Source organism: Anabas testudineus, chromosome 8, assembly GCF_900324465.2.
Source record: "Anabas testudineus chromosome 8, fAnaTes1.2, whole genome shotgun sequence".
NCBI classification, from domain to species: domain Eukaryota; kingdom Metazoa; phylum Chordata; class Actinopteri; order Anabantiformes; family Anabantidae; genus Anabas; species Anabas testudineus.
Window position 1 is genome coordinate 7835079 of NC_046617.1, and position 8412 is coordinate 7843490.

General features: G+C 49.1%; 1 protein-coding gene across 1 annotated transcript; it reads right to left on the reverse strand.

Annotated features, from left to right (window-relative positions):
• Positions 1–670: 670 nt before the first annotated feature.
• Positions 671–8170, reverse strand: si:ch211-214j24.15 (GTPase IMAP family member 8). The gene is made up of 5 exons (XM_026358203.1): positions 8112–8170; positions 4363–5046; positions 3415–4125; positions 2595–3257; positions 671–1717 (listed from the first exon to the last, which is right to left on the reverse strand). The coding sequence occupies exons 1-5, from the start codon at positions 8134–8136 to the stop codon at positions 990–992; spliced, it is 2811 nt and encodes a 936-aa protein (XP_026213988.1). The 5' UTR covers positions 8137–8170; the 3' UTR covers positions 671–989.
• Between the last annotated feature and the right edge of the window lie 242 nt (positions 8171–8412).

An 8412-nucleotide genomic window follows, 5' to 3' on the forward strand; every position in this document is an offset into this window, starting at 1 on the left:
TCATAAACAAATAGAACAAGTGAGAAATACAGTGTTAACCTTGTAAAAGCAGAATTCATGGCCGAGCTGCTGTACTGGATCATTGGTATCAGTGTGTACAGGTGTTTGTACACTTACTAAAAGTTAAAAGATGTTTTCATACCTCCATTCTTTTATCACAATGATTTTCTTGTGGCTGAAAGATGCCAAAACCTTGCAGAAATTCTGCAGCAGCAGATCAATGCCCATGATTTTCACATCTTAAACAATAACAGATACATGTTGGACGCACATAGCAGCTGGATGGTGTAGTGGTGAAATTCCTCCTCTCCATGTGGGAGACCGGGGTTTGAATCCCAGCTGTGGCCTACGTCCAGTAAGGGTCCTTAGACAAGACCTCCTTACATTTATCCTGCCTTTGCCTTGAACCTCACTTGTAAATCGCTTTGGATAAAAGTGTCAAATGACTAAATGTGAATTATGTCTGTTTATCTAATACCTTCTCTAATGGTTGTTAAACTGTACCAACGCTGTGTTAATGGCACTGTTCTGCTGGAAACCATTAAAGTGAAGTGTGGTTCTGATATATTGTCTTTTCTTCTCCACGTATGTAAATGTGTCTGGCAAATATTAGAAACACATTTTATGCACATTCAAAAACCAGACCACCACAACATAGATGCTCAAACAGTTTGGGTGTCCGCACACTTTTGTCCACATAGGCCACTGTAGTGTGTACGAGTGGACGAAATGAGAATGTGTAACAGTAAAGTCGGTCTTTATTTTTCCAACCAAAGCCACTTGATTTAGTTTATTTCAATATTTCTAGGACACATAAATGTGGTCAGGTGGGTCAGTGGAAACTAACAGCCTGTGCAGTGATACACCTAAGCTGCTCTTATACAGGAGCGCCCTCTTGTGGACAAACATAGCAAAACTGAGGGTCTTGTAGTCAAACAGGTAATGTGTAGTGAAAAATAGAAATAACTTTTATTTCTGATCTTTTTATATTATTTAATATTGTTAGCGTCCTGTTTACCTCTGTCCCTAAGTTCCTGTATGGCTTTCCAGCTGTGCTCCAGACTCTCCCTCAGCTTTGCCAGATCCTTCCTGATCTCCTCAAGGAGCTCCAGCTTTGAGAGTTTTCTGTCAATGGATGAGAGCACTTCCTCTTCTCGAGCCGCCTCAGCAACGGCGTCCTGCTCCGTGGTGACACCGCTGGATTCGGGTGTCTGACATGACCCCATGGTCTGCTCCCACACCATCTCAAAGTACGAGTCTATGAAAGCTTCCAGTTCCTCCAGACTGCTGTCCCCCCACTGGTCGATCAGCGCCTGCAGGCCTCCACACTCATCGAGCCTCCTGAGGGTTTGTTCTCTCAGTGCAGGATGACTAAGTGAATGCACAGTGATGGCATTTTCCACCATAATCATTCTGTCCTGTGTTTGAGGTGAAACAGGAAGCATAGTGGGATGTCTGGGTGAGAACAGACGCACTCGGCCATGAGGATTACCAGCAGGGAGCCAGACGGGCAGATTTACCGTTGCACTCCACCACAGTCCTTCTCTGCCAGAAAGCAGAGAGGCTAAACGGAACGCGAAGCCATCTCTGTCCGGGTGGGTGCGTCCTCTCCGTCCTCCTGCTCCTCTTGGTGACAGTGCCACTATCTTGCCAGCAGCATCTGGATCCTCTGGGCGGTTTAATGATAGACGCGAAGAGGAAGTGGCCGATCCAGTCACTGCAACGCAAATGATAACACTGATGTGATTTCATGTGAGCCATAAAAATTCCAGCCAATCCTTTTACGACTGTCTCCACCCTTCCTAAGATATGAATGTGCTTATCTCGCTTTTACAGAAACAGCTACCTCATAGTTTACATGAGGGAACTAGCGTCTATTTAATCTTTTTTCTCTCTCCCCCCACTTGCTTAGTGTGTAGTACACAGCACCTCTCTGATGTATATGTTCGAACTAGTACATGATAACATACTGTTGTGTAGTAGTGTGTAGTGTGACTGTTCTCCCTGATTACATATTCATTGACTGTACATACAACTACTTTTTATTAATGAATGTTCTGGGTTTCAACTCACTGGACAACTGAGGCCTTTCTGTGCAGAACTCTACATTCTACCAGGAAGTGGGTAATCTATGTTCCCTGACATCTTTAAAATACTGCGTGTTTGTGCAAACAGGGGATTTTAGCTGATACAAGGCTTGTCAGTATTATCTTCTTCAAAATAGTTTAGACGTAGTCTTTAGTGTCTGCGTTGCTGCTGAGGATTTTAAAAATCTTATTTTGGTTGCGCTCTAAGTCAAACTTCCTGTTTCTACTGGGGAATTCCACCCTTCGTGTTCAATTCATGGTTTCCACTTAGCACCTTTTATCACCTTCCAGAAATTATGGAACTTGTTTATAAGCAACTCAACCAATAACAACTACCTTGTCTTATGACCGGCTGGGGGTCCAGACCCTCTTGTTGAGAACCACTGCTCTAAAAGAACCATGTCATTATGAACTTCAGTGCAGAGTAAACTGCTGGTCTGTGAGTCACAAAATGTGTAAACATTTGATATTATGAGACTGAGAGGAAAGTGCCTCAGGTTCACTTACAGTCCCCGGAGAGGTGACATGTGTGGATCATGAGCTCCTTGAAATCTTTTTCACCTAAGACCCCTGCCTCTGGCTGACGCGCTTGACCTGAAGAGACGCTTTTCCACAGTGGATCTCCTCTGTGGAGAACAGCCAGTCTTTCTCCAACCAGCATCTCCTCCATCAGCTCCACTAGCTCAGCTACCTGGGCCCCGTCTGCCCGGTGCTTATTGTCCAGCACATGATACCTGTTCCCGCACTCGTCAACGAGCTTCTGCAGCAGCTCTCCTTCGCACTCAATGCGCTGCTCGATGCTCGTGTTGCCCAGCCAGTCACCGTGGCTGAACAGGACCACGGCTCTGCGCCACAGCTGACCTCCTCCGGCCCCCAGCTGCTTCTCCACGGCTTCCCAGTGGCTTTGCTTGAACGCCGAGCTCACATTGACAACCAGGAGTACAGCACAGGATGGCATCAAGAGCTCAGGGGTCACAGAGAAACCCCCCGGCGTGTCCAGCACTGTGACCATCTTGTCACCGATTTTGCCTCGTTTTTCAGTGCAGGAAGACGTTTGTGTGTCTGTTTCGAAGCACTCTCTGTTGAGGATGGTGTTTCCACAGGAGCTTTTGCCGGTTTTCCTGCCTCCAACAAGCACCGTTCTCATTTCTGGCAGCGGGCAGAGTTTCTCTGTTAGAAAGTAGTTTTACAAATCTGTTAGAGACATGTCAAACTCTGCTTGGTGCCCAAAAATCTAAACTGAAAACAGCATCTCAACAGCTTAATTAGTAAGTAGTGGTAATTAACATCCAAACCCTCAGTGGCATTTTGAATCATTTGAACTCACCTAACTGAGTCCTTGCCATCTGCCTTTGTTTCTCCTTCTTCATCAGTCTCCCCTTGGCTCTCTCCTCCTCTCTTCTCATCTCCCCATGCAGCCGTTCCATCACTTTCCTCTCAATCTCATAATACCAGCCGCTACCGCAGCCGGCCAACATTTCTTCAATTTTCCCGATCAGTTCCCTGACTTGAAATCCATCCCCTTTTGTTTTATTGTTCAGGACATGATATCTGTTGCCACACCTTTCGACGAGCCACCGCAGGGGCTCTCGCTCACTTTCGATGTACTGCTCAGAGGTGGTGCCTCCCAGCCAGTCCCCGAAGCTGAACAGCACAATGGTGCGGCTCCAGATGTGGTCGCTGAGCAGCTGGAGGTGCGCCTGCACTGCTCTCCTGTAGGTTTCAGTAAAGGCTCTGTCCACACGGATCACCAGCAGGAAGGCGTGAGGTCCAGGAGGACAAAGAGACAAACTGAGCACCATCTCCCTCCTGTCGAAGACGGAGCTCTCGTCACAGAAGTAGTTCATCCACCAGCCGGGTGTGTCCACCACGGTCACCTGTCTCCCAAACACCACTCCTTTTCCAACCAGACACCGGGCCGTTCTCTTGAGAGGCTGGCTTGTCTCTCTGCTCAGGATTGTGTTCAGTGCTGAAGTCTTCCCTGAACCCTTTGCTCCCAGCAACACAATCCTGATATCAGTCATGGGTCGCGACCGATCTGAAAACAGGAAGACAGGGAGCAGAGAGAGGAACTTAACATTCATTCAAGGACAGTTTGACTCTTTGTCTAATGCAAAGCAGCAGCGAGTAGACAGCTAGTGGATAGGACAAGCCTGGTGCTAGAGGTGTTGCAATGAATAGCAGAAAACAGGCATCAACAAATGTTCCTTAGTGTAAGATTTGGAAAAACCAACCACCACATTCAGGTGCTTCCTGCAGACTACTATCACCTCACCCCGCATGAGAGTCCTCTGTTGTTTCACTCTCATGAACCTCAGCTGCGCTCTCTCCTCCACGCCTCTCTTCTCTTCCGTAGCCACTTGTAAAATCTTTTCCATTTTGAACGCTCTGTTTCCATTTTGTGAGACTAGTTTCTGTATCTTCTCCATCAGCTCTTTGACGTCACTGTCCTCTCTCAGGATAACACTGTGACACCTCTGTCTGCACTTCTCTTTGAGCCAGCAGAGGGCCTGCCCTCCTGTTTCTATGTGCTCTTCTGCAACGGTGCGTTCACACCCGTCAGCAGAGGTGAAGACAATCATGCAGTGGTCCCACACTCTCTCCCCCAGCATGGACACGTGCTCCTCCACAGCCCGCCGACGCTTCTCAGAGAACACTGAGGTGGCCTTGACTGTGATCAGAAACACATGTGGGCCTGGTGAACACAGAGAGACGCTGCTCAGGATCTCCCTCTTCACCAGCTCAGATGTGTCCTGAACGCTGAAGTCGCACCACCAGCCCGGAGTGTCCACGACCGTGAGCCATCGTCCGTCCACCAGGCCCAGCCTCCGGGAGCAGGAGGTCCTCTCTTTGGTGACAAACTCCTCTTTTCCCAGTAGTAAGTTCCCTAAAGAGCTTTTTCCAGAGTTTCTGCCACCAAGAAGGACGATCATTAACTGTGATGTACGCCAGCCATCCCCTAATACAGAAAAGGAATAAACACAGGGGGGAGATTTTAAGATAAAAAGATATAAACTATTCACTATTACTGGTAACAGCTTTTGACAGTGTGTCAAACATATAAGTACATTGTTTATGTAAGAATAAACTATCTAAACATCTATATCTTAACAAAAATACACTGTTCAGACATGTCAGCACTCTCTTAACGTGCAATTAATCAATAATGAAAATAACTGCTTCCCTGAAACTGCTGCATTAGATTGATCTGATTTCATTGTGATACCTTACAAATATTCTGATAACATTATTCTAAGTATTTACATTTTAAATCATATCGTGTTTAAAGGAGTTCTTTGACATTTGACATTGACAATTACAAAAAAGCAAACAAGTAACAGTTTACAAAGCACAAAGACATTAACAGAAGAAGATGGAATAAAGATGAAAATGAAAGTGAATCACAAATCAACCGAGAGACATAGTCCCTCCAACGTGTCCTGGGTCTTCCCCGGGGCCTCCTCCCGGTGGGACAGGACCGAAAAACCTCCCCTACGAGGCGTCCCGGGGGCATCCGAAACAGATGCCCAAGCCACCTCAACTGGCCCCTCTCGATGCAGAGGAGCAGTGGCTCTACTCCGAGCTCCTCCCGGGTGACTGAGCTCCTCACCCTATCTCTAAGGGTGCGCCCAGCCACTCTGCGGAGGAAACTCATTTCGGCCGCTTGTATCCGCGACCTTGTCCTTTCGGTCATGACCCAAAGCTCATGACCATAGGTGAGGGTAGGGACGTAGACTGACCGGTAAATCGAGAGCTTTGCCTTTCGGCTCAGCTCCTTTTTCACCACGACGGACCGGTACACCGACCGCATTACTGCTGCCGATGCACCAATCCGTCTGTCAATCTCACGCTCCCTATTTCCCTCACTCGTGAACAAGACCCCAAGATACTTAAACTCCTCCACTTGAGGGAGGATCTCCCCCCCAACCTGGAGGGTGCAAGCCACCTTTTTCCGGTTGAGAACCATGGCCTCGGACTTGGAGGTGCTGATTCTCATCCCAGCCCCTTCACACTCGGCTGCAAACCGCCCCAGTGCCTGCTGGAGGTCCCGGTCTGATGAAGCCAACAGGACAACATCATCTGCAAAAAGCAGAGATGAAATCCTGTGATTCCCAAACCGGATTCCCTCCGACCCCTGGCTGCGCCTAGAAATCCTGTCCATAAAAGTAATGAACAGGATCGGTGACAAAGGGCAGCCCTGTCGGAGTCCAACATGCACCGGGAACAAGTCTGACTTACTACCGGCAATGCGAACCAAGCTCCTACTCCGGTCATACAAGGACCGAATGGCCCTTAACAAAGGGTCCCGAATCCCGTATTCCCGGAGTACCCCCCACAGGATGCCACGAGGGACACGGTCAAACGCCTTCTCCAAGTCTACAAAACACATGTAGACTGGATGGGCGAACTCCCATGAACCCTCGAGCACCCTAGCAAGAGTATGGAGCTGGTCCAGTGTTCCACGGCCAGGACGAAAACCGCATTGTTCCTCCTGGATCCGAGGTTCGACTAGCGGCCTAACTCTCCTCTCCAGCACTCTGGAATAGACTTTCCCAGGGAGGCTGAGGAGTGTGATCCCCCTATAGTTGGAACACACCCTCCGGTCCCCCTTTTTAAAAAGAGGAACCACCACCCCGGTCTGCCAGTCCAGAGGTACTGTCCCCGATCTCCACGCGATGCTGCAAAGGCGTGTCAACCAAGACAGCCCTACAACATCCAGAGACTTAAGGTACTCGGGGCGAATTTCATCCACCCCTGGTGCCTTGCCACCGAGGAGCTTACTGACTACCTCGGTGACTTCGACCAGGGAAATGGATGAATCAACCTCAGAGTCCCCAGCCTCTGCTTCCTCAACAGAAGGCGTGACGACGGGGTTGAGGAGATCCTCAAAGTATTCCTTCCACCGTCCTACAACGTCCCCAGTCGAAGTCAGCAACTCCCCACCTCCACTGTAAACAGTGTTGGCAGGAAACTGCTTTCCCCTTCTGAGGCGCCGGACGGTTTGCCAGAATTTCCTTGAGGCAGACCGATAGTCCTCCTCCATGGCCTCGCCGAACTTTTCCCAGGTCCGAGTTTTTGCCTCTGCGACCGCGCGGGCTGCGGCACGTTTGGCCTGCCGATACCCATCAGCTGCATCAGGAGTCCCACAGGCCAACCAGGCCTGATAAGACTCCTTCTTCAGCTTGACGGCTTCCCTTACTTCCGGTGTCCACCACCGGGTTCGGGGATTGCCGCCACGACAGGCACCAGAGACCCTACGGCCACAGCTCCGAACAGCCGCATTGACAATGGAGGTGGAAAACATGGTCCACTCGGACTCAATGTCTCCAGGCTCCCTCGGGACCTGATTGTAGCTCTCCCGGAGGTGGGAGTTGAAGACCTCTCTGACAGAGGGTTCCACCAGACGTTCCCAACAGACCCTCACAATACGTTTGGGTCTGCCAGGTCTATCCAGCTCCCTCCTCTGCCATCGGATCCAACTTACCACCAGGTGGTGATCAGTTGACAGCTCAGCCCCTCTCTTCACCCGAGTGTCCAAGACATATGGTCGGAGGTCAGATGACACAACCACAAAGTCGATCATAGACCTCCGACCTAGGGTGTCCTGGTGCCACGTGCACTGATGGACACCCTTATGCTTGAACATGGTGTTCGTTATGGACAAGCTGTGACTAGCACAGAAGTCCAATAACAAAACACCACTCGGGTTCAGATCAGGGAGGCCGTTCCTCCCAATCACGCCCCTCCAGGTATCACTGTCATTGCCCACGTGGGCGTTGAAATCCCCCAGTAGGACGACAGAGTCCCCAGTCGGAGCACCTTCCAGTACCCCTTCCAGAGACCCTATGAAAGCTGGGTACTCTACACCGCTATTTGGCCCGTAGGCACAAACAACGGTGAGAGACCTATCCCCTACCCGAAGGCAAAATGTAATAAACTAAAATGTTAATATTCATAACAACACCAGTATCAAACCACGATACTGCATGTGGTTATAACAGGTCACTGGAAATCAAAACTTACATGCTGACAGCTCGCTGGTTGCCATCTAGGTTTGTAAAGCAAACACGCGTCTATTCATTCGTCCGTCTTTCTGTGTCCTTAGTGCAAAAATGTGGACAAAGCATAATGTTGACAGTGTGAGAGCAGACAGTTGTGTTTTATGTGTTTATGAGTCTGAAGGTTGTCTGTAATGAGTAATCAGACACACATCAAGACAGTGAGAACCGCACCCCCGTCTTTTGTAACACCAAGACACTTTTCTCAACATGAAGATATTACCAGGTTGTCCTGCAGCTATGTGTAGCAATCCTGTTATGTCAGT

Coding starts and splice junctions, on each gene's coding strand:
- si:ch211-214j24.15 (XM_026358203.1), bottom strand. CDS start 8,136: ATGGCAACCAGCGAGCTGTCAGCAT. Junction 5,047..8,111: donor AACCAGCGAGCTGTCAGCAT/GTAAGTTTTGAT, acceptor TTTCTGTATTAG/GGGATGGCTGGCGTACATCA. Junction 4,126..4,362: donor ACAGAGGACTCTCATGCGGG/GTGAGGTGATAG, acceptor TCCTGTTTTCAG/ATCGGTCGCGACCCATGACT.